Genomic DNA, 27,649 nt, shown 5'->3' on the forward strand with positions numbered 1-27,649 from the left:
CTGGCTGGGACTGAACTCACAACCTTGTGACTTGTGATTGAGTGGCTGCAGTACTGGCATTTAACCACTACGACACAAGAAACATGTATAACATCTGCAGTGGTCCCGTGACTTATGCGGGGGATCCGTTCCGGACCACCACCACCCGCGTAAGGCAAATAATGCATATGCTTTAACCCCATTGAAAATAATGGGGCTCGTGCATGTTGTGTGGTGTGGCACGCACGCCATTCCTATTTTTGTCATGTGGCTTTCAGCCTAAGCTGAAAGCCGCATATAGTGCGCCCGCATATGACACGGGTGCAATGTACTTACATTTTCATATCTCCCAAGGTTCAATGACACATGTTTGCATGAGTATGTTCTTTCCTACCATTATCATTAGACAGAGGAACAAGTTTCCCTCAGGTGGCAGGTGATGGCTGGTATGAAGGAAGCAGCCACAACAGACAATTTTTAGTTGGAAGAAGGGCTAATTCTTGCCACCTCCTCCAGGCAGCAAAATGTCTGCCAGGGTGGGATAATAGTTGCCCTTTCCTCTGGTCAACACCTTGTTTCCAATATTCATGCAATTGTATCCTCTTATCAAGGTGATTCAAATGCACTCTGTTTTGGGGCTGCTTGTGAACCTTCAGCCAGAGCTTGAAGCACAGTTTGTGTTTTGGCTAGAGCACTGAAAAGAAGCCACATTAATCCAGCCTTAGTGCACTGGAGCTCTAAATGCTTCTGGTTTCACTTCAGTTTATTTTATTCTCATTTGTTTTAACTTCAAGAAGTTGACTCTTGAAATGTAAATTTCTGAACATCTTGCCCTTTTCATTTAAGGAAGGCAAGTCTGTATCATTTGTGATGAAATCCAAAAAGGCAAGAATGTCTATGTTATAAGACACACACTATGCCTCAAATTACTCTTTCCACTACTACAACGGTATCCTAACTTGCAGCTTCCCCAACTAATTAGAAACGTTTGTAATCTTTAAGGTATTTGCAGGTATGAAGTGTTTTAAATAACATTAGCTTCCACTCCCACAGTATACCAATTTAAATGTTTAGTTTTTGTGTAGAAAGGAAATCCACAAATGCATGCACAGATGGCCATCGATTTTATTTATTTATTTATTTATTTATTTATTTATTTATTCATGAATAAATACATAAATAAATAAATAAATAAATAAAATCGATGGCCATCTGTATGGCATCATACCTTACTCTAGCCCAGTGATGCTATATTAGCAACAAATTCCCCTCAACGTTTGAAATCAGAACATGATATCTGGCCACAGTTCAAATTTAAAACATTCACAACTTGAAATACGGGCTCTCTCTTGTTCGTTCAAAAAGTGTATGACAATTATTTTAAAAACCAACATAGTATAGCAGTTTGAGTTTTGGAAGCTGACTCTGGTCAGTTCCCTGCTCAGCCATGGAAACCCACTGGGTTACTTCGGGCAAGTCATAGCCTCTCAGCTTCAAAGGAAGGCAATGGCAAAACACCTCTGAACAAATTTTGCAGGGAAAACCCCATGATAGGTTTGCCTTCGGGTCACCAGAAGTCAGAAATGACTTGAAGGCACACAATGACAACGAAAACTATTTTAGTGATTTCTGACCAAAATATGCACATTACTTGTAATCCTTGTGCCATGATATTCCTCTAGCATAATGTATATTTACAAATTTTTCATGGTGCTAGAGCTCTACATCCTAGGTACTCAAAGGCCCACCAAGATAAAATGAAAACAGGTACAAGACAGGTAATCAAAATTCATCCATATGTTCTTATCCAGACTAGGTCATCACAGTAGCCCTTTCTGAGTGTTATCACTAATTAAGATCTGGCAGATGTTTAGGAGGAAAGGGAACTTCTTTGTGACAGAACTTCACTGGGTGTCTAGGAACTATTCCTTGTGGAGCCATTCAGCAGCTCTTCTACCTCCCCTGGATGTTTGAGGGGGCAATTGGAAGTATCCACTTTCAAATCTTTAAAACATATGTGTTTAATTCCAGTGCTTAGTCTTTGCTCTTATGCTGCTGCATTTATCATTGTTCTTCATACTGTATTTTAGCCATTCTGAGTGGCACTAATCAGCTAACTTCAGTTATACGATAACATAAAAATAGCAGGGATGAACAAGCAAGTATCCTTGGGAAAATCACTATTCCTCTGAATTTTAACATACATGTCTGCACGCTTTTTGTGGTCTCCTATCATACTGAGTATGATATTGTTAGGAAAAATGAGTATATTAACGAACTTACTTTTCTGGCTTTCCTTCATACAGAAAATCATTTCTCTCGGTAAATTCCTTTCTTTCAGAACTTATACAGTCAGTTCTTTCCTGTTATACTCTGATCTTGTGCTTTAATATTTTGTTTGTGCTTAGCATTGCTAAATTCAAGGTGAAGCTTGACAGAAGACGTAGCCCAATCGTACTGTTAAAATTATACAGCTTTAGCAGAGCTGGGAAGAGCTGGGAAGTGTAAGGGGGAAAACACTGATAATTGAATTACAAAGTAAAAACCTATACATTTTGCATATTTTACTAGGAGCCAAACCTATAGCATGCCTTGATCAATTTCTGTGATACACACTTTATTCTGGATTTCCACAATGTGCACTAAAGCCTACAAAGTACTCTTTTACATTTTCTCAAAATGTATGGAAAATATTTCATCTCTAAACTGTCAAAATATTATGGTGCTGTTTCTTTTACAATGTACACAATAAATACGTTGTATTTTATATACACTGATCAAAGCAAAGAGTCGTGAGAGGACCCGTGACACCACACATTCTAAATCCATAAATGTCACAAAGAACCTTGCTATAAATTCTCTCCATAATGTACTAGAGTAATACGATAAGCATGAAAGGGGGAGGTGAAGAACAACCTCTCTAGGACTCTTTCCTTTTTAAATTCACACACAAGGAGCATATGACAAGCACTGAGCCTTTTGTTATATGACCCAACTTTTATCAAATGAAAGATTCTAGTTTCAGCTACAAAGGTACTGCTTTTTGTTTGCTTTATCAAAAAAAAAAGACCACATAAAACTCTACAGAAGGAAACATTCCCTTTAAGAACCAACTGTGGCTAAAAAGTGAGATGTAGTCTTACAAATGTTATAGTACAAATTCTGAGGATAGCTCATCTTCACAGTCATTTCACAAAGGTAAAGAAGATTCTGAACAAGGTAAATTCTGCTCTTAATACAAGATATTCAGGCCTGGTTTACTTCTCACCCATTTTAGCATAACAAGAAACCTATGATGTTGGTTTGGTGAACCAATAGTAAGTAGACAAGATCATCCAACGGGTTTCATTGTTCAAAGCTGAAGAGATGTTTTTAAAGTAGGTAAACATCTCCTTAGGGGAAAATATTGATATTTAGCAAATACTCTAAGAGAGTGGGCATGAAGAAGTGGCATTGGTGTTGAACCAGGATTCTTGGACACTGGATGATCCTGGACAAGACACACTCTCTCACCTGCAGGGGAAGGCAACAGCAACCCTCCTCTGAACACGTCTTCCCAAGAAAAAACCATGATAGTGTTGCTTTAGGATCGCCTCAAAACAGAAACAATGTGAAGACACACAAGAACAACTATCATCTTAAAGGAACCGTGCCTGCTGTGAGAACGTGTAGAGGGATTGTGTCTTCTTAAATTATGCTAACTGTGATAAATGCATATATCATTTAAAAGGCCAACAGATAATATAGCAATTTAAAAATGGGAATACAATACTATAAAAGATCTAAAAGCCAGAACATTAGCAATCCTGCACATCTTTCCTTAGAAGTAAGCCCCATTGTGCAAAATGGAACTCATTTCCAGGAATTGTGCAGACAATTACAATATAAATTCATTAACAACATGAATTTGTTGTTCTATATTAACAACAATTAACTTTTAAGATCAATGGTTACCGGTTTTGCTTTTGATAGATTTATTCAAAGATACTTTTTTCCCCATACAAAATCCTGATCATTTTCCCCCATCTTGTGAACATGATTTGAAGCCTAGAGGAATAGCCAGTTATACCATGCATATCCCATGATGCACCTACTGTTTAATTTCCTGTGGGAAGCATTCTGCAGATACAGTGGCAGCTTTTCTTTCTCTTTTATTAACACTCTGTGAGATATCTACAACAAAATTTACCAGGGATAGTAGTGACTGTTGTAGCTCACCTGTAATGGCAACTCTACTTCAGAGACTCTGGGCATACTGCTGGCAAACAGTCACATATCAACCAGTGCAAGTAAGAATACAAGTTCTATGTCAAAAATGTACACTCAGTCATCTCAATGTGATATCCTAGCATTCGAATGCACTTTCTTCAAGTAATACAGTTTGCAGAAATTAAACCATTGTTTACGTAATTACATCTGTTTAAAGCTGCCTTTCAGCATGTATTCCTTACTGCTCAAAAAAAAAAAAAAAAAAAAAGAAAATACCCTACAGTTCTGAACTAATCGTCCTCTTTATTTTGTCCATAAAGTTTATTTTTTAACTGTGTCCATGATCATTGTTGTTTTGACTTTTGCCTCACTGGTGGAAGATGACTGGGGAGAAATAATCTTTATGGGAGAGGGCTTTCTTGGTGGCTGCTCCCAGACTCTAGTGCCCTCTTTTCTATCCTTTCATAGGCAAGTGATGCCCTTTTTGTTTTGGCAGGCCTTTGAGAGCTGCCTGCTCAAGGGGAAAGGGCCTTTCATGTGCTTTGTAGTTTATGTGAGCTTTTTTCCTTTTTTAGAGAATTGCTTTTAACTGCTTCTGATTTTAGTGATAGTTTAGTCATATGTTTAACTTCTGTATAATATAGGTTTCATAGCTGTATCTGTTTCAACTTTTGCAATATGCCTTGAGTCCCAGACTGGGAGAAAGCAGGATATAACTAAACATCATCTTCATCACCATCATCATCTCTCTTTAGTCCGCCTCCTTCTCATCCTAAGAAATATAACTATGTAGCCATCTCCATGTTTATGTAAAACAACAATAATAAATGGGAAACTACCTTTCCCTCTAAGTGCAGTTCACCCTGAACTCCATGTAATTGAACAACTGAGTCTGTGTGAAAGATCCATTACATTTAATAAATGCAAAATATCAGCAGAACTAAGATAAAACTTAATATATATATTTACAAAATTCACAATAAATTAATATTGTGACCCTGCTTGAGATATTCAGTGTAAAGATCTGAGCACAGTTTTACACAATAGCACGCAAAGTAACTAATGCTCCAGTCAATGACATACAGAAGCAGTTCACAGGAAGATCACTGACAGTGAGTTACCAAATGTCTAATGCCCTTGAACACAGAGGATAATGTGCCAGTTTTGAGATACATGCAAGTTGACAATACATCAGTATCACAGTTGCAACAATTTGAAGCAAAATACCTTAAAGGACTTCTTTTCTGTGGGGGAAAAACCCTCCTGTTTCCATGACAAATTGCAGTGGATGATGATGAGAACATTTTTCTAAATATTGTGCTTTCTACTATAATGCAAAGCTCATTTTAAAATGTGCCTTATGAATATCTTTATTTTAATTGCACCAAAATGTAGTAAGTTCATTTTCAGCCCAGGCGCATCACTGGGGGTTGCGAAGAGAGGAACTTACGGCACCAGATGACACCCTAAGGAGGTGATACCACTGTTCCCCATACATTTGCCTTTTGGTAGAAATGGGCGGTGGTATTCACCTGTGACCCTTTAAACTACTGAAGAGAGTGTGTGAGTGGGGCAAGGCTCAGTGGGAGGAAAAAGGAGAGGACCCAGATTTTTAAAAATACAGTATATATTTAAAACTTAAAATTTTATTTTAAATTAATAAACCTTTTTATTCTTTTAGTATTTTCTTCATGAGTATCACATATTACCAAATTTTCACTTTAACCACATGAAACTATGTACATGTAAATACATTTATGCTGTGTGCATAATGTATTCAAAAGGTATAATTTTAATTTTGCTAGTTAAGTCACAACTATTGCCATTACATTCAGTGATATATGGGGATTACGATTTACAGTCTGCCCTTTGTATTTGCAGACTTGCCATCCATGGATTTGAGCATCTGTGGATGGCAAGCCTGTGGGGAATGGAGGAAGAGGAGGAAAAAGAAAAGGAGGGCGAGCGGCAGCATGGTGTCGGGTGCAGTGAATGAGCTCGGGCAGTTGGAGGTGGGCGTCCTGCGGTGGCTGGTGGCGGTGCAAGACTAGGACAAATGGTGCTTGGTGCTGGACTGCCACCCCTTCCTGGCTCACAGTATCTAGGGAGCACTCCATGAGCGCTGCAACACTATTGTCCACCTCGATAAGCCTGGAGCAAATCCTGCCCAGAGGGTAGGCCGGGTCTGAAGGCCAGACCAGACCAGGGCTCTGCCAGGGACTCTACGCTGCAGTCATCTTCTACGACGAGTGCAGCCCCCGAACCCCCTCCTCCTCCAGTGCCCCAACGGCCTCTTCACCCTCAACACTCTATGCAGGGAAGGCCCATCCACATCAGACATCAGCCTTCTCAAAGGTTAGCACAGCAGGCAGATCAAGCACCTGCCTTCTCTTCCTTTGTTTTTTCCTTCTCTTTCTCTCCTCCATCTCCTTCTTCTCTTCTCTCCTTCCCTCCACTTCCCTCTTAACTCTCTTCCCTTCCTCTCTTCCATCCTGGGCAGGCAAATGGGGGGGATCAAGGGCCCTCCTTTCTTTCCTCCCTTCTTCTCTTCCTTCCCTCCATCCCCTCTTCCTCCCTCCCTTCCATTCTTCCCTTCCCTTCTCTTTCTTCCTTCTTTTCCTCTTCCCTTCCTCCTTTCTCTCCCTCCCCTCCCCTCCTTCTTTCACTCTGCCTTTCTTCTCTCTTCCTTTCCCCTTTTCTTCCTTCCTCTTTTTCTTTTCCTTCCCTCTCTCTTTCTTCCTCCTTCTCTCCCCTTCCTCCTTTCCTTCCTCTTCCCTCTTAACTCTCTTCCCTTCCTCTCTTCCACCCTGGGTAAGAGGAGGAGGAGGAGGAAGAAAAGGAGGGCGAGTGTCAGTAGAGTGACGGAAAGGGTAAGAGGAGGAGGAGGCAGGAAGAGGGGGTGAGGGAAAAAAGAGGAAGAGGAGAAAGAGACACGGCAGCGATGACAGGGGAAAAGGAGAGGAGAAGAGGAGGAGGATGAAGGGAAGAGAAGGAAGAAGAGGTACTCCCCTTCTGTCCTCCACAGTGAAAGCGGCGAGCTAGCATCAGGGGGGTGGGGGGCAATGTGCCATTGTGCTCAATGGTGGTGCGGCCATGTGAATACTATGGGACTTGAACATCCATGGATTTAGGTATGTGCGGGGAAAGGGTCCAGAACAGGCCCACTGTATGAGTAACATCAGTATAAAAACATTATTAAGGATTCTGCATGGTGTGGTATGAAAGGAGATCAATGGGTCAGGGTGCAACCATGAGTTACCTCAGTAGGTGACATCAACCCTAGTGATACCACAGTTTCAACTAACCACTGTAGTGACTCTGGGCCTAGGAAATCTCTGCATGATGTCTGGGCGAGCTAAAATAAAGGAGGTGTTACAAGCATGTCTGCTATAACTACTATCTATTATGAACAGACTTGCAAGTGAAATATAGAACCAAAAATACTTTCAAAACAGATTTTTAAAAATGTATTGTACCTTACCATGTCTCCTACCTTATCTCTGTGTTTATAGCATACACACACACACACATGTATATTAATTGATGTACCCTTTTGAACTGATTTCAATATTCTGTTTTTGATGATAGCCAGGATGACAACATGTTTTTGGTCCATCAAACTCTGTAGTACAATTACATGAATTTACTTTTAATAAATTACCATCTTTGCATATATCAGTCAAACCACAAAGGCTAAAGACTTGAAAACAAAATGCATTATTAATTTAATTGTCACAGCCTATTTAGGTAACTTCTGTTAGTATTTGCTATAATATGAAATATATGTTTGATAGTAAGAGCTACTTTAGGTAGAAAGTTTGTTTATATGTATGATGATATCTATGTGAGAGTATAAACCTTTTCCTTGAGGAAAAAAATAGAGAAGAAAATTTTGGATTTCTATCTCCCCCCCCCCCCCCGTTACATAGTTTCCAACCATTTCCACCATATTTGCTAGGCTGCTTCATAGTGTCCGGGAAAGCAGCCAAAGGGCTGATAAGGCAGCTAGTTCTCAAACAAACAAACCCCCTCCCAGCACAGCAAAGTCAGTGTAAGCTACACAGTCCTGGAGATTCACAGTAGTTCTACCAAAAGGGATTACCAAGAGAATTGTCAGACGGTCCGAGGTTCAGGGCAAGAGATAGGCAGGTCGATGAAGCAGTCCAAGGTCAAGGTTTCCGGGTAGTCAAGACAAGAAGCCAAAGGAGCCAGAGACAGAGTCTTTCCTCTAAAAGAGTCAGATATCCACTGGCAAAGAACCACACATGCTCCAGGTGCTTAAGAAGGCAAGGAGCCGGCCTTCAGCTGTGTCTGATTACGAAGACGCTTCTGATAAAGCCTCCGAGATCTTCGAAGGCCCTCTCTTTCTGCTCGACGCTCCTTGAAGGTAGGCACACTGCCCAGATCCTCCTCCATGTCCACAGCCTCGGCACCAGGCAAACTTGGCTGCTGAACCTCTGGAGGGGCCATAGACTCTGCTCCAGCAGAACTAGGGCCAGCCTCTGGCTCCTCCGTTACAGGTTCAAGCCCCAGGGGCTCTGGCTCCTCCATTACAGGTTCAGGTCCCAGGGGCTCTAGCTCATCCTCTGAGTCCTCCAAGCCATCCTCCACCAATTTGTGAGGAGGAGCTAGTTTTATTTTTTCTGGGAGACCATTAAAAGACATTGGTGAAGTTCCTTAAAGGATTAATTGTGAACTCAGCTGTGTTAGGCAAGCCATTTTCTGCCTTACCCTCTCATCTTCTATATTAGGATAATATTGACTTATGTTACATAGCTGGTATGAGGATTACTGAAATAATTTAATCAGCTTGGTTAATTGAGAAGGGGTCAGATACAGAGCAAAAGGTGGCATGCTCTTGGTCTCTTGTGCCATTATCTGAATAGTTCTAGGGTTTGGGTGAACAGCTTGTGTGTTATACATGCATGTGTGCACACATTAGTGATGGTAAATCCCAATGAATTTTGTGTCATAGCTTCAGGACACTATAATGATAGGAAACCATGCACTTTTCTAAGAAACTACACAGCTTCCCCTGAGAAATGAATAACTGTCCCTGAAAATTGCATACTTTTGACATAGAAAAATGAATGGTACATTTGGCCTGGGTTTCTTTTTTTGTTGTGTAACACCTTGTCCCAACAATTCCAAATCAAAGTGTGTATAAAACATGGACTCTCAAAGTCTCTGGTTTTCCATCACTCTTTCTACCCCCCAATTGCCACAATGCTGAAACACCCCACCGCCGCATTATCTCCAACTGCCTGCCTGAAGAAGAAAAAGCCCTCCTTCTGACCACCATCTTGAGGGGGAGGGAGGCCTGTTATTTTTTTTTTTTTTTACTTTGTATTGTACTTCCTGTTGTACACCGCTTTGATCTAATTTGGAAAAGTGGTATATAAATAAACATTATTATTATTATTATTATTATTATTATTATTATCATCTCTATAGAGATATAGTGTGTAATTACATTTTGAATTTTGCACACTTTTCCCAAGTACATAGCAAAAAGCCACATAAATGAGTTTTCCCTTAAAAAGCTGCATAGTTTTCTGTGTGTAGTGAAAAGTGTTCAAATGTAAGTTTTTACTGTAAAGCTGTACAGTTTCTCAAACTCTTGCACAGTTTCCAAAAACTGTGTGGTTTTTGTTATGCTTGAAAAAACAACAACAAAAAGTTGCAGGAAGTGTCAATATTTTCCTCCCCATATAAGTTTCTCAGGGAGTTGGGAACTTGAAATTCAACCCCAGTTGGGAAACTGATGAATGCTGATTCATCAGCATTCTCTTTCCTTTGATGCTAACTGCCTTCAAGTCTGCTTTGACGTCTGGCGACCCTGTGAAAAAAACATCTCCAAGTCTCCCCATTCTCAACAGAGCTGCTCAGTTGCTGGAAACTTAGGGCCATGTCCTTCTTGACTGAGTCTGTCCATCTAGTGTGTGGTCCTTTTGTCTTCCTACTGCCTTTCCAAATATTATACAGTCAGCCCTCCTTATAGTCTTTTCTACTGAGTCATGTCTTCTCATGGTGTGCCCAAAATATGGCAGTCCCAATTGAGTCATCCTGGTTTCTAGGGATAATTCAGATCTGGTTTGTTCCAAGACCCATTTGTTTGACTTTTTAACCATCCACAGTATCTTCAGCACTCTTCTCCAGCACTCATTTGAGTTGATTTTCTTCCTACCAGCCTTCTTTACTGTCTAGCTCTCACACCCTTACATAGTGCTGGGAAATATGATGACATGAACAATCCTCACTTTAGTGTTCAATGATATATCTTTGCACTTTAAGATCTTGTCTAGTTCTCCTAGACTATTCTTTAAATCTAAGCCACCCGAAAGGTAAGTTAGGGGAAACTGAACTGTGGCTGCAAAGCTTTACAGAATATTAAGTGGAACCATTAATTTAAAAAGAAAAGAAAAGCATCATCAACAAGAAACCTTCACTTTTTTAAAATTTCCATTCCATTTTGTTTGTTTAAGGAGAAAACAAAACTTCACACTTGTCATCTGCATCACAATGGCTTCATGCTAATCTAGGTAGGCTTAAGAGCACAGAAGTTGTTCTGTCTTGTGCCTTTTCTCCTAAGGCCTCAGGGTTTTGAAATGTTGCAAACAACAACTCACTAAGAGGCATCATCATCACACCATTCTTCTACATGTTTGTGCTGACTGATTAGCTAAAAAGCCTTGCAGGAATATGAGAGACAGACAGGAGAAACAAGAGAATCCACAAGGACTCCATAGGAGGGGGAAAGAGCAACCCAGTTCTGTACAACTAAATATTAAAACACACATTATGTGGATGGGTGTCTTTGCATGAGTGTGTATGGTGACAACTAAAAATCATACCTCCTAGACTCAGATAGTGCATTTGAATATCTGTAGCATAATACTTTATGATACACACAGTCACAAGGGTGGCATAAGTTACTTATATGCTGTATTTATGATAATTTTACAATAACTGGCTGCATCTCAGCAGAAAGATGTATTTCTACAGAGATGGAGATGGAATAAAACACTACAAGAAAGCACACAGTTGTTTTCTACCTCCAAACTATCCTGTCTAACTGAAAAACTTCCTTCTTTAAATCTAGTACAATATATTGGTTGTTTATTACAATGGATGAGATTCCTCACCACCACCACACAAACATCTTATTTTATCATTAGCTGGGCTTTTTTTACTCTTTAGGAACAGCGTTTCTCAAGTTTTCAGTAAAAGCTTTGAAACACTCATCTACACAGAGTTCCATATTGGCTGCACATTCTGGAAAAAAAACTCTTACTAGTGACTAGATGAGCCCATTAGAGATCTAAGATCTTGTGGAAAGGCCCTTTTCTCTATCCCACCATTTTCTCAGGCTTGTCTGGTGGTAACAAGGGAGGGAGCATTCATTGTTGATACTCCCAGACTTTGGAACTCCCTCACTAGGCAGATAAGGATGGATCCATCCTTGTTCTCCTGTCATCAGCAAGTTAAAACAGACTTTTAGAAACTGACTGGGATTGTCTGGTGCTGTTTTAAAGATTTGTATGTATTGTAATGAATTTTAAAGTTTTTTAATTTTTTTTAATTTTAAAAATGTTTAATTGATTTTTTTAAAAAAATAACTTTATATTTATACTTTTATTTAACATTTTGCATAGGTTTAATTTGCAATGTTTTAAATAGTCGATTAGCCTCCTTGAGTCTCATTACTGAGAGAAGAGTGGGATTATATGAAACCCACTGGGAGAACCTGGACAAGTCATACTCTCTCAGCCTCAGAGGAAGCCAATGGCAAACCCCCCTGCCAAGAATATCCTGTGGTAGATGTGCCTTAGGGTTGTCATAAGTTAGAAACGACTTGAAGGCACACAACAATAAACAACAATAATAGTAACAACAGCATAGCAATAAGGATGATGGTGGTGGTGGTGGTGGTGGTGGTGGTGGACTACAAATCCCAGCAGCCTAATGCCAACATAGGAATAGTGTAGTAAGCATATTTGTTGCTAGGACCCCCAAACCATTTTACATATTGACACTATAAGGTTGTTTACCCTGCAGCTGCTATTGTTCAAGTGATCTTCTGGCAGAGACACATGGGAATTATACACATTGAGGCCAGAATACAGAACTACATAGACTCTGCATCTCTAATAGGGACAGAAGACACTCCTACCAGCTCTTCATCTTCATCCATATTAGGCAAGAGGGAGAAAAAACAAAATAGCCTTCTCAGTCAGTTCCACATATGACTCTAGTTTTCAGCTATTGGGACTCTAGTTCTTAACTCTGTAACTGTAAGGCTGTGATGTGTGTGCACACAATAAGCCACTTCAAGAATAAGAGTGAGAATGAGAGTTGAAGATAATGCAACTACCTCCTGAACAGATGAGTTTGGGGAAACTAAGAAAGCTTTATACTGCTGAGAATAGAAATGTTTTCTGAAAATTCACTGGAGCAGCTTCTGGTATGGAGTCTCTGACCTAATATTTTTCACTTTCAATGTAAAATCCTGGCAAATAGTATAGGCTTCTACATTGTGTAATTTTCTGAGAAAAGACAACTGTATAATACTCATATGTAGTAAGTATCTTATTGCCATATTTCACAGATCTTGCTACTTTGTGAAGAAAACAGAAAGGAAAACACATAGACGTCTCATCATTTAACAAGAAAACCAATGTATTTGAATACTTATGTGGCAGATTATTTTAAGGAAAATATATTATTTAAAATTGCTTCTATCTGGTATGCATTTATTCTGTTCTGTTGAAAATTATGGTTAAAAAACCATCAAGACAACTAACGACAAAACAAATTTAAAAGGAAAAAAAGGGAACTCTCCTGAACGAAAGTTGTTAATGATGCAAATTGTTTTTCTACTACTCTCCAAAGGAAGCAAAAGAGATTTTGAGAGGGAAAACTTTTCTATACATGAAAAATTTAGCATGAGAAGTGATCTTCATATCAATGTACACAGAATAGGGCAAGAATGCAGAATGAAACGCTGCACTATTCAAGGCCTCCAGAGTTGAACTGGGAAACTGTAAACCAAAGAATAAAATTTATGCATGGAGGAGATTAGAAGAATCAAGAGAAGACTAATACGGTACAACTTTGACAATAGTTGTGACCAAGCATGCAATGTTAGCATTACTGATTGTTTCTGTCTGCAAAATGTCCCCCCCCCCCATCCAAGATTTAAAAAATAAAATATGGTTCTTATAACTGTCCCAGTATCGTGTGTGTGTGTGTGTGTGAGTGACTCAATAGCCTGTTACAAAAGGCATAGATGCCTTTTTAGGAAAAGAGTAAGGTGAACAGGTAGTTGGTTGAGATTAGGGTTGCCATAAGTGAGGACCTCCAAACCGGGACAAATGTAGGACAAATGTAGGGCAACATTTTCAAATGTAGGACACATTTTTATAAAAATGGAGGACGCGCAAAAAATTGAGTGTTTTTTTTTAAAAATGTTAATATAAATGCATGTTTTTAGGCATGATCAAAATGGAGGACATTTTGGCATTATTCTTAGACAGATGGCAGAAATGGACTTGCCCTCGGGTTCAACTGTACTTCTCAGAAGTGTGTACTTGGGCAAGGGACTGTGGTTTTTCTTCACTGCGCATGAGTTTGTAAAAATCACAGCAAGTTACACTGGCCGTGCCTCAGAGGCTTGTTGATATCAATATCACCATCATCATCATCATCATCATCATCATCATCATCATCATCATCACTATAATTGGCCAAGAAAGGCAGACTTGTTAGCATTCAAAGCACCATAAATACACAAAAAATGCACTTGCATATATTTAATAATAAAAAATAATGAAAAAATAAATAAAAAACAAGGCAGGGGTGCATATATTTGATAATAAAAATTAATGTAATAAAATAAAAAAAAACAAGCAATAATAAAAATTAATAAAATAAAACAAAAACAAGCAATAATAAAAATTAATAAAATAAAATAAAAACAAGCAATAATAAAATTAATAAAATAAAATAAAAAAAGCAATAATAAAATTAATGAAATAAAATAAAAACAAGCAATAATAAAAATTAATAAAATAAAACATAAACAAGCAATAATAAAAATTAATAAAATAAAACATAAACAAGCAATAATAAAAATTAATAAAATAAAACAAAAACAAGCAATAATAAAAATTAATAAAATAAAATAAAAACAAGCAATAATAAAAATTAATAAAATAAAATAAAAACAAGCAATAATAAAAATTAATAAAATAAAATAAAAACAAGCAATAATAAAAATTAATAAAATAAAATAAAAACAAGCAATAATAAAATTAATAAAATAAAATAAAACAAGCAATAATAAAAATTAATGAAATAAAATAAAACAAGCAATAATAAAAATTAATAAAATAAAATAAAACAAGCAATAATAAAATTAATGAAATAAAATAAAACAAGCAATAATAAAAATTAATAAAATAAAATAAAAACAAGCAATAATAAAAATTACTAAAATAAAAGATAAAAAGCAATAATAAAAATTAAAAAAAATAAATAAAATAAGTATTTTATATTTTAAAAAATAATTTAAAACCCCCAAAATACCAAGGCAGACCTAATGGCCACTGACTCAGCTTTCCTCTTCCTCCTCCTCCTCCTTCTGTGGCCCAATTCTGCCCTGGCCTTCAGGCACCCTTCCTCCTGCTCCTTCCTCCTCCTCCTCCTCCTCTCCCCCCTCCTCCTTAGGATGCCTGGCGTGGGAGGAAGGGAAGCGGGGCAAGCACGCGCGCATGGAGGGAATGGGGCAGGCGCGCGCGCGCGCTGCCACTGGCCCCTACTGAGGCCTGGGCAGCGCGCAAGCTCTCTCAGTGGGGGCGCGGTGGCAGCGGCGCTTCTGCTGCCGGCCCGCCGAGGAAGAGGAGGAAGGTGGAGCCGGAGGAGGAGGAGGAGGTGGGTCGGCGCCGCAGCAGCCGCATTAGCGGCAGCGGCAATGGCCGGAGCGGACCCCCCAAACCGGGAACAAGGCACGGGTGGGGGCCCAAACCGGACCGTGACCGGGAGGGGCCCCCCGAAACCGTGAATGGCACGGGGGCCGCCGGGTTATGGCAACTCTAGTTGAGATATGAGTGACAGAGCATCTTCTTGTGAAAAAGAGTAATTAATTTCTGGGGAGAAAACTATAGACATTAAAATTAATTCAGCTTCCATAGCAAGAGAAACATCTCTTTTTGTCATATTTCACTTTGCTCCCTGGCCAACACAGCTGCTCCTGGATATGTTTTCATTAAATATAAATGTTCATAATCTGATTACCATGTTACAATTCTACCATCTACTCCCAACCCCATATCTTAAAATGACTTGTTAAGTTTAATGGGGATAGAGGAGAATTACAAAATTTTCTAATTCATGCGAAGCAACCACATTTCAAAAGTCAAAGACCTTCTGTCCGGTCCAGAGATCTGAAGCAGAGAAACAAGAACAAAGCCATTTGTCTTTCACTGCAACTTCAAATTTCATGGGTAATACTGGAATACTGTACAATATGTTTTCCTTATGAAAATTACAGGAAGCCTTTGCACTGAAGACACAGTTTAGAAGGTATCTCAGAACAAAGACCACCTATATCAGGCAGATGTTTAAACAATATACATAAATATACAAAGCAGGCTTTGAGGTTTAACAGATATACCAACAGAGCTGCAGAAAAATGGACAATTATACTTTATTTTACCTTTCTTTTGGTGTGCCGACTCCATGTTTCCCTAGCAGGTGTGTATTTAAGTGCTTCTTCATTACAAATGCCACCCTGAAAAACAGAATTAATTTTTGTTAAATCTTTCCAGCTTTAAGAATATGAAACAAAAATTCAGACTTATTATTCCAAAGGGCAGAAATTTTGTGATGGTAAAACCTACATGCTGGGAAGCAACCATAAGATGATGCATATTTTTATTTACATGAAAATACAAATATAGCACTCAAGGAAGATATGCAAAAAAACATTAAAGGTGTGGTTTTCTTCCATGTCCCACATGTGACAGGATCAGCTTAGCATGCAGGGATGGGGAATTCATGTTTTTTCAGATGTTGTTGGGTTGTAATTTCCGTCATGGTTGACCACTGCCTATTCTGTTATTAAAGTGAGTTGCATTGGAGAGCCATGAGTTCCTCATCCAGCCATAGGACAAAAAGTGCTCTGTTTATAACCTCTCCCCCTTGCTCCAAATGCACAGACATGACATCAAGCCATAAGTAGGAGGGTTGGAGAGACATCAGCGTCACTGGCTGGAAGAATGAAAGCTTCCTTCAGCACATGGAGGGGTGAGAGCTATGTGCAAAGACAAGCAGTGCAAAAAGACCTATGCCCAACTGTTCTTACAGACTGAGCAACTATACACATGTATTAGGCAATGGGAATGTGTAAAAGAGAGCTCTTTTATCGAGATATTTAAACTCACGGACAACCTTGGCATTTAAGCCATTTTGATTTCATATAACTTCTAAATAATCTTGTTGATTAAAATTTTAAGATTAAATCTCTGAAGGAGCCATAATTGTTGCTGTGGAACAAAGCAGGATTGGACTAGTCACTTTTAGTCACTCTTTGACTGAACAGAATTTAACACTAGTGGATATGTGGAAATTTAAAAGACAAAGAAGGGGGGGAGAGAGGGAGAGAGAGAGAGAGAGAGAGAGGTATTATGCCTTATTTTAAACACAAAGCACTTCATCTGCTTTAATTCTGGTGTCCAATGCATTTATTAGTTAGCAATTATTCATTCTATATTACTATATTGCTAAATCTATGACCATGCTAAGTCCTATAGATTAATTTTATTATGTCGTATGAATAGTTCTCCAACACAGATACTAGCAGAACCTTCAAACTAAAATGGCATCCTTGATAACCAAAAACAAACACATACACACACAACAAGGGAAAAAAGAAAGAAAGAAATTACTGCTCTTACTTTCAGTGTGAAAAGGGCTTGCAAACATTTTTGTTAATTATGTATTACAGCTGTCCTTCATAAAGTTAATTACTAATAGCTGAAAGGCACTGGAAGTCTATTTGCATATGTACATGAAAGGCATGACATATGCAAAAATATGATTTTAATTAGCATTTCATGATATGACGGGCTACAAATCAAGCTGGCATATTATAAGATTTTTAACATTAAATGCTGAATTCATTTGGACATGCTTCCAGTAATGGACAGTGCAACGACTGTGAAATACTGTAGCATTATGGCATATACGAGCCACAAAAGCCAAGAAACAGTTCTTCCCTATTACATATATGGTAATCTCTAATCTCCACGTCCGATCTACTTTGGGCATATACACATTATTACAGTAAATCTCTATTTTGTGCAGCCTTCAGGGTGCAGGATATAACTCACCATCTTTAAAATGATAGCGACTTCATTATTTTTATAAAAAGAAATACATTATGATGCCACTTATTCTTGGTTGGGTTTATTGTTTTGTTTTGTTTTGTTTTTCTTTTTTGAATGATAATATAACCAATACAGCATCTAGAATTTAGAAAAATCTATTGCAGTAACTTCATGGTGTCACTACAATTACTATTCATAAATAAAATGATTGCGCTGACATAAAACTCCTCAATCCTAATGAGAGTACAGGGCATTCCACATCTACTGCTACCACTTTAGGGCAGAAAGCAGAACCATCTTGTTGCGAGCAAGACGAACATATTTGAAATTAAGAACAGTTTTTTGTTTGGTTTTGTTTTTTGTATTTCTGAAGCATCCTTCCTCCAAGTTAATTTTCTTAAAGAAACATAAAATTAGGAAATGAATACACATAGTTTTTATAATCAAGAAGGCAATAGGTGAACTTATTTGTGAACTGAACAAAACTATGTCAAATGCATAACCTAATTAAAGGTAAGGGGCAGGTGAAACATCTCTATCTGAAAATGTAATAAAGAATGGTGTGTGTGTGTGTGTGTGTGTGTGTGAATTACACCTCTTTCCACACTTTCCAAGCTGGTTTCACCACCCTGACTTTACATTTCTCTATCTTCCTTGTACTCTTTCTTGTACACAACTGGTCACCCACCAACAACTGGATTTCTGTCATAACGTGAAATTAGATAGTAGTTAGTGGCCCCTCCCCACCATAAGATTACTAAAAAGTTGGCAGGGAAAAAAATAAAGCTACTACCAAATATGGTGCAACTGTCGTCACAGAAATGTTGTTTTGGTGGTATAATACCTAAAAGACTGAACTATTGCCTTTTTAAAAAAATTATGCTAGGAACTTGGAATCGCTTTAAAATACTATTTAGCGTCTTTAAAAAGCATTTACAGTGGATGCAGCCATCACAGTCTATTTATAGAAAAATACCAGGCATGTAACTGGCTTATTAAAATAAATGAAAAAAGAAGCAATATTATAAATGAAAAAAGAAGCATAAAGATTGTATGTACAGCACTGTGTAAATTTACAGCACTATATAAATAAAGCTTAATAATAATAATTTGAGGGACCTAGTACCAGTCTAAGAGATTTTGCCAATCCTCTCCCAAAGACATACCTTTGCATAACCCAAACACATAAAAGAGCAGGTCAGAAAATGCCAGAATTACATCTAGGATTGCTGGGATTGTTTTTTTTTTTTTTTAACCATTACATAGTTTTCCCTTGTTTATATTTTATATTATGTTAGATCCTACAAGTTTTTGCCCCTTCTCCAAGGGCATCACTTTTAGCACAATAATAAAAAAGTGGGTTGTGTGAAAGAGATAATTGTATCAAATCCATTCTGAAACATAAATGAAGTATGGTATATATTTTAGTGTAACTGATATACAGATAAGAAACACAACCCTTTAAAGGCTTAGAAATGAAATCATACATTCACAGCTAGCTCCTTTCCTGAAGTAGTGACTAGTTACCTAATCCCAAATAAATTGTCTTGGTTATATCTGCAAATTCATTATTCACTTTAAGGGGCATTTGGCCCTTTTCCCTTTGCACTACACAGCTCCTGAAGCAGATGAAACAAGCCAGTGAGATCTCTTTATCTTCAGAAGCCCTTTCAAAAGAGAAAAAAAAACGACCTGGAAATCTTGTTGGCTGACATCATAGTTGCAGCAGGAAAAGTTATCAAAGGTGTATTTCCATCATATGACCTACTAACATGTGCATAGACACCGCTGTCTGCCTAAATATTTAAGACTTACACAGAGAGAGAGAAGGGGGGGGGGGTTACTATGCTGTAAACTACCCTGTAAAGATCTGAAGAAGAAAAGTAGTGGACCGAGTTGAATCAGTGTTTACCAATCTTAATCCTAAGGGCCTTCAAACTTGAAGACTCTTTAATGAACATATGGAAGTTTGCTCTGAATCTTATATGTTTAGCAGCTGTCAACAGATGGAGTATGAATAGGTAATACAGACGAATACAGCACATCCTACTTTTCTATGACAAGTATAAATGAGAGCAAAACTGTGAAATCAGCAAATCTGAAGAAAGACTGCATGAGTGTAAGCAGGCATTTGAGGAAGATGGCAGACTTTGATTGTACAACATTTTAACATATTCCCAACATCGTTCCTTATTTTGAACTTTTTATCAGTAACACTACTTAGATGTAGAGAGATCTTGTAGCACCTTTGAAACTAACTGAAAGAAAGAAGTTGGCAGCATGAGCTTTTGTAGACTAAAGTCTACTTCCTCAGATGCATTTAGTCTTAAACTACTTAAGACTACTTAAGTCTTAAACTACTTAGTTACTCAGATGCATTTGCTCTTAAAATAATTACTGGTAGTTCTTAAATTTCAATCTGTTAAGACAAGAGGGTAGTGGGGAGCGAGGTCCAAAACAGCTATTGTACTTCTCAGATTCCTGACCCACATCCCAAAATGCAGTATCCCTCTTTCTTCCAATAAAAAAATACATTAAAGTAGAAAAATCACCATCATAAGCAAGGTTAAAATTTGGTGGGCCACCACAGTTTTCACTATGGCTGCCAGTATGGATGAACAATATCCTTTCATCTGTAAAGGACAGACCTTAATAAATTTGAAAAAGTACATGCTTTCAGGCATGTAAAGCATATTCTGCTTACTAGTATCATCTATATAATCAGTACAAGCAAATTCAAGAGCAATTTCACTATATACTCCAAACCACTGATGATCAAAAGCATACCCTTTGATATCAGCTAGTCCTTGAAGAAATCCATGTTTCAATCTGCATTATCATTTACTTCAGGATGACTGGCAACGAAACTTCCTGAGGAAATCACCGCTATGAACTAACGAATCAGAAAAAAATTTACTTACAGACTTTAGTTTACAAAAAGACATTCACCTGATAACAATATTCAAAGGTGAAGTCGAAGGCTTTCATGGCCAGCATCCATGGTTTTTTGTAGGGTTTTCTGGCTATGTGGCCATATTCTAGAAAATTTTCTTCTTGACGTTTCGCCAGCATCTGTGGCTGACATCTTCAGAGAATGCTTTGCCTGGAAAAAGTGGGTCTATATATACTGTGTGATCCTGGGAATGCAGGAATGATTTGTATGTGTATTGTTCTGTGCTGATGGCCAGCCTCAGGCTGGGAGGCTAATGCAATTAGCAGACATTAATCCTCTTTTGCATTAGCCTCCCAGCCTGAGGCCGGCCATCAGCACAGAACAATAAAGTAGACCCAGTCAACAAAAGTCTATGGTACAAACGTCTTTCTCCTTACAACAATTTAGGAATATGGTTCCAACAGATGATTACTTGACACAGGTGATCTACCATTCAGGACAGACCTTTTAAATTAGGGAAACTGTGATTATTTCTCAGTTTCATTTTGCTAACTGGAGTCATCAGTGATTTGAATTCTATCCAAGAATTTAAGAACGTAAGATAGTCATCTGACAATATGGCATGTTCAAAGTAGGGTCACTTTTTAAAATTATGCTATTGTGATCCTTTCTACAGTAATATCATTTGACTGTCTTGCTAGACTTTTTGGAATGTCTCCAGGAACATCTATCACTACTGGAACCACAGTTGCTTTCTTTTCCCAGATGTAGGCCTCACTATTTTATAATCTTTTCCATCTCTTTGCCTTTGATTTTGCTATCTCAAAGGATCACCACATCTACAGTCCAAAATCTTTTTCTTGACTACAGTTTTGTCTGGCATACTATATTCTAATTGTTTATCCGTGTCAAATCTGTTTCAATTTTAAAGTCCTTTAGGATTTTTACTTCACCATGTTCAACAATCTTTTCACGCTTACATTAAGGAAATTAAAGGATGATGATGATGATCATGAAGAAGAGGAAGAAGAAAAAGTAATGTCATAATCACCACAATAATATTCTTCGCTATTTTTTAAGTGTTTAAAAGGTGGAGAAGTAATTCTAATCCAGATTAGTGGTGAAACTATTATATTATAAATTAGTAGGAATTTAAGGAAATCTTCACAGCTAACATACATTCCTCATCCCATTCTTCATCCACATACGCAAAAGTGTGATGAAAACTTAATTGGCATACCATCCATGTTACTCTATGAAGTATGATACAAATGATAACTGTGATAAGTGTCTAAAAACTGATTTTTCACTACTGAATTATCAAACATAAATAAAAACTGATTTTCTAAAAGAGCTCTGGGGTACATCTAAAAGCATACTGAGTTGGAGATAAGGTCCATGCAAGTAATGGTATTTGCTTTCATTCTCTCATATAATTTTCATAGAAAAAGTATTCTATAAATGTTCTACTGCTTCCTTTTTTTAAAGTAATGCTTTCTGGGAAGAAGTTGATGTCAAGTGAAGTTAGGAATAATATAGCAAGCGGAAAACATCTTGGATGTAGAAACATTAAAGGAACCTCTCTGTACCTTTCCTGCACTATGTAGACTTATGTGGAATATCTGTCAGTGTCCCAGACTCCATTTCAGTAGAATGATGGACAACAGGTTTGTTGATGTGCTGCTCAATGACCTGCATCAATCTTCAGAATAATTTACTGTCTATAACAGACAGATCATTATGGATGAGTTGCTCACTATCAATCAATCAGCCCTGCTCTTCCTGCATATTCCTATATCTATCATTCAAAAAAGGAAGAACTGACTCTCAAGATACTTCCATTGCGGTGTCTGTGACATCAATATGTGCTATTCAAGATGTAAGAGAATTATTAGGCCTGCATCTATTGGAAGGGATGATCCCAAACTGTTTCTCTCCCCATCTCTCATCAGAAAAGAGATATTTCAATGTCTCAGTCTCCAGATAAACAATCATGAAAGCTTTATAACCTTATTATAAATTATTTCACTAATCAAACAATTGATTCCAATTAGGAAGCGAGCTCTTATTAGGCAAGCTTTATCAGGATGTTTGTGGCAGAGACATCTCTGTTGTAGGGCCAAAACTTTGAAACTTACTCCCCCGAGTGATCAGATTTGTTACTGTTAAAACAGACTACATACACCATACCAAAATAATGATGAGTTCATGGGCTGTCTGGTTCTTTTATTTTAAAATCTAATTTCACTCTGAAACTTGTGCTGTATTATAAACTAGTTTTTATCCCCTTTTGTTAATTGTACACTTGTCTTAAATGATATTCTTCCTAGCTACTTTATGCATCTCTTCATGAATGAAAAGGTTTATCTAGATGAAATTAAGCTGTCTGGTAAATTTATCAGAATCTGCATAAAGAAAACAAAAGACACAGGAGCAGTCGTCCCAAAAACCTAGGACAGCAAACTTCAAATGGAAACCAATCAACTATCCAGAATTGGAATTGATGAAAACCAACCTCCTGTTATGCAGGAACACACAACTAAAGCACTCCTGAAAGATGCCCATCCAACCTGTTTAAAGACCTCAAAAGATGGGAGGGTGGTCTTGCACCCTTTGACACAATCTAGTGATTGACAGTTTGGCGGCAGACTCACTAGCTGACAAAAACCATGGGCTATTCTTCAACAACAACAACAACAAACAGAAGGAGCTGCCACACATATATTAAACTAATGCAGTGTCACAGATGGGTCTCCAATTATGATATCATCACCATCTTATCATACTAGCTTCACATCATGGATCAGGAAGCTGATCATAACATTATGTTCCAGTGATTCTGCACTTCAGTTCCCTATTGTTATATTGCCTGTTAAATGAAGTATTTCGACCCATCTGGAAAGATTCTGGCATCCCAAATCAGATATTAATTGACTCATTCCAGTAACTCATTCAGGCAGGAAGATAAATTCCACACAGAGAGCCTACCTTCCTACCACTCTCTTACAGCCTTCTTCTGCCCTTCAAAAAGATGCATTTGAAAGGAGATAGTATTCCAGACCTTTTGCCCTTCTTGATTTGATGTGTGACCAACAAAAAAAGTGCTTCTCGTACTTTTCAAAAGCCCTTTCAAGCTTGATTTGCATAGTACTTACTTTAATGACATTACGTCACTAGAAGAATACACATTCATAGACTTTTAAATATTGGATTCTTTTTAGTTCTGAATTTTTCTGTAAAATTTCATAGGTCAAGTGGCCAAACATAGGCATTATACTTCTCTGGGATCTTATGGTCCAGTGAAGTCAGCCAATGTTTTATACTGATAGGTTTAATAAAGCTTTTCAGAATTACCACAAAGCACTAATCCCAGGATTCCACAGGATGGAGCCATGGCAGCTAAAGTAGGGTCAAACTGCATTAATTCTACAGTGCAGAGGCAGCATGAGTGGTCAATTTAAAGCTTTCTTCTCCTACTTTCTTTTTCTTACCTTCAATCACTGAAGTGCTGATTTTCCTAACTCTAGCCACTTCAACTTACAGCTTTATTCTGTCTCATTTCCATGGGGGACATCACAAACAACACTCTGTTTTTTGCATCGCCTTAAAGGTGAATTTTTAAATAACTAAAAGATTGTTCCTGCAGCTCACAAATGAAATATGCTGTGTAACTAATCTGTCTAATGGGTCTTCACTGCTAAGAAACAAAGATGAAGACACAATAGCAAATCATGAGTGGGTTCTAAATGGAAGACAATAGTGTCTGAACCACCTGTAAATATCTATGAATGAAGCTGTATGATAGAACAGTAAACACCTGGTCTGAAAACACCATGGATTGTGATGGGGAGCTGATGGAAGGAAAATCTGAACTTCTATAGGAGAAAGGAGGAGGAACAACAACATGTCTCCTAGCCTCTTAGATATGGGGCTTGCCAGGGAAATTGGAGCAATATATCTTTAACATAAATTGATCTGCAGGAGACTCAGGTTTAAAGAGGAACAATGAAATTTGCAAATAGGACCCAATCCTGAACATTTCTAACAAGCCATAGTTTAAACAATTCACAGTTATCTGTGTTTTGATACGACAGTGAGCTGTGGTTTGTGTAAAAGTCAAAGTAAAATACCCAAAAGGCCTCATAGTCATGCAGGGGCAGCATGAGCTCATGCAGGCTTCTTCACAGAATATGAAACCATTTTTTCCAGTTATATTTGAACAACTCATCAAGGATAATACCATAACTGATGAAAAATCACCAGAACTGAATGTAGTCAGAAACCATACAAAATGATGTTTCCATACAGAAAAGTGATGTAAGTGTCAAATTGTGCATGGCATATTGTTAAGATGTTTCTTCTCCACCACTATAACACAATGAATTAAATTTGCTAATATATTCGCTCTTTTCTAGTTAGTGCATAAAAAAGAAGAAAACAATTGAACACTTACAAAGATATATCAAAACACATGTGACAAAACTAACATCACTTCTCATTTTTGTTTTACTATTCAGAGGAATTAACAAGTACTGTTACTGTAGTATGCAACGTAACTATGTAATTACACTTCTAATTATCTATTTTTATTGCCTGCCAAACATCTGTACACAATCACCTTCAGCAAGTGTCTGGAAATGTAACAGCTGCAAAAAGTACTTCAGCAATCCCAGTGCTTTCTCCATACTTGCTATCACCTCTCAACTTACCACAATACAGAATTTGTTTTTCATTAGTTGTGAAATGCAACCTTAGGCTTAGATTTTACAGAATGCCTTGCTTCAAAAACAGATTAACATCAACCTCCAAAAAGCATGACAGTACCTGAGAGCATGGTTCTTTGTTAGCAATGCCCAAAAATGATCCTTCAGTGCTTACAGAATGTTTACAATCAACCAAATAGCTGTGCTATAAAAGTCATAGCCTACATGCACCACATACCAAAACTTTCCCAAAATTTCCCATGTTATAATCACCATACTAAAATGTAGAAATAAAATTAAACAGCAACATTATCTATCACATCTTTCTTTTGATCCTGATATTGCAGTCACTCAACTATATGTCAGATCATACAGATCTTTGCAAAACAACTAAAGGATTTGGCTAAATCAGAGTAGACCCACTGAATCACTGGCAAATAGTTAAGTATGATAAAATCTGTTTGTTCAGTGGGTCAATTAGTTGGGACTAACAATAGGACTGAAGCCACAATATGCAAAGATTGCTTTCCTTAAAAAGAGGATTACGCACACTGGCACAATTATAATGAGTAGGAAGTCAATCTAGAATCTTTTTGTTTGGGAAGCAACAAGGATGATAGGTCCTCTTCTTAACCTTCCAGAGGTTCCAATTATGAATCTCATAACTAGTTTATTAGGTTTGGGAGGAGTGGAGTTTATAGTTGTGCTCAACTACCTCGTGGACCAGAGGTTCCCTGTTCCTATTCGGTACTGAATGATGTGTCTGCAAATATGTGGGTACAATCCCACATTTATCTTGAGATCATTACCTCTATGGCTTTCAAGTATCTTGGGAGGCCAATCTAGTGTACCTTCCTACCTATATTTTAGCATGCCAGCATCATCTTGGTCTGTCAGTTCTGTAATGGATGCATGGATGGCTGGATGGACAGATCTTTCAGAATATTGATCTACACGTCTGTGGCTACATCGTCATGGCAGAAATAATCCAGGTTGGCATCACTTTAACTGCCATGGCTCAATGCAACAGTTTTGTTAGACGTTTAGCCTTCCCTGTCAGAGAGCTCTGGTGCTACAACAAACAATTCCAAGAATACCACAGCATTCAGCTATGTCTGTCACATCTATGATGAGTGGAAGACATGGTTATTGTCAACTATTTTCTTTGATCAGATGTTGTTTACCATCTGTGCTGTTTCCGGTTTCTGGTTCTATAGTATGTGAATAGCCTTGTTTAATCCTGAGGTCTCCCTCCATTTGGATGCCCAAGATTGCTGCAACAAATGCCACCACACACCCCATAGTTAAATCAAATTGGTCTGTCAAATGACAGAAAGGTAATGATTTCCTCATTGTATTCATTTGATCGCAGTGCACTGAATGGGGTCCCTTGTCCACCTTGATAGTGTGATAAAAGGTAAAGGTAAATGCTTATCAAGTTGTGTCTGATTGTAGGTGGCGGTGCAGCTTGTCAAAAATGACTCATGGTCATGTGGATAGCATGACTGCATGGAACAATGTTACCTTTCCACTGAAGTGCTACCTATTTATCTACTTGCACTTTTACATGGCTTCAAATTGCTAGATTAGCAGAAGCTGAGACTAGTGACAAGAGCTCACTCCGTCATGCGGCACTTGGGCCAACCTTCCTCAGAGTCAACGTCTTTACCGCTGAACCACCATATCCCTGATTAGTGTAATAGTAACTATAAATATTACTTAACTATAGCCTGGAAATAACATTTAAAGGAGTTTGCTTCTGTGTTATTTCCCATTCCTTACTGGTTCTCCAATTTCACTTTTTTTTTTCTTTTTAACTACACTAACATAAGGAACCTATCACACAATCCTACAGGAAACCTACCTACTGTGTGAGGGAAAAAATATCATCTCAAGAAGAGTCTAATATGGCCCAGAAATTTATTTTCTTCCTCTATTTATGATAATTTGGACAAAGGAAATATTTCCATTTAACTGCATCAACTGTGCAGGGTTTCAGGCAGAATTATTTCCCAGCCCTGCTTGAAGAATGTCCTGGTGGTTTTCCATCCAAATATTACCTTTCAGAAGGGTACTGCACTGTAGCAATGGAGGGATGGAAGACATATGGCACCTTAAAGACTAACAAGTCTTAGTATAAAGGTTCATGTAGTGGATCTACACTCCACAATTATAGTAGTCTTATAGCATTTTAAAAGCCATGGCTTCCTGCAATGGTATTCTGGGAATTGTAGTTTGATAGTGTAGTAGAATTCCCTGCTAGACAGTTCTGCTCCATACCCAGGAGCTGCATTATTACAGCTCTCTGGCAGAACATTCTAAGTTTTAATCTCAAAATTTCACACAATGAAATCATTACCATGAAAAAGATATCAAAGTGCTATAGCTATGTGGTGTGGATACACCCCAAGACTATATGAAATATAAGCAGTCCATTGCAGGCAGACAAGGACCTAACAAAATGTCAGACCTGCCCA

The 27,649-nt window shown here is 37.9% G+C and overlaps 1 protein-coding gene across 1 annotated transcript in view; it reads right to left on the bottom strand.

Annotated features, from left to right (window-relative positions):
• The window catches only part of ZNF407 (zinc finger protein 407), a 359,916-nt gene that overhangs the window by 217,704 nt on the left and 114,563 nt on the right, over window positions 1–27,649 (bottom strand). Inside the window, exon 3 of the mRNA XM_089516927.1 lies at window positions 15,905–15,979. Coding sequence (XP_089373053.1) covers window positions 15,905–15,979 — 75 coding nt within the window. The remainder of the gene's footprint in view (window positions 1–15,904; window positions 15,980–27,649) is intronic.

Source organism: Sceloporus occidentalis, unplaced genomic scaffold (assembly GCF_023333645.1).
Source record: "Sceloporus occidentalis isolate IW3139 unplaced genomic scaffold, rSceOcc1.0.p SCAF_3, whole genome shotgun sequence".
Classification (NCBI taxonomy): Eukaryota; Metazoa; Chordata; class Lepidosauria; order Squamata; family Phrynosomatidae; genus Sceloporus; species Sceloporus occidentalis.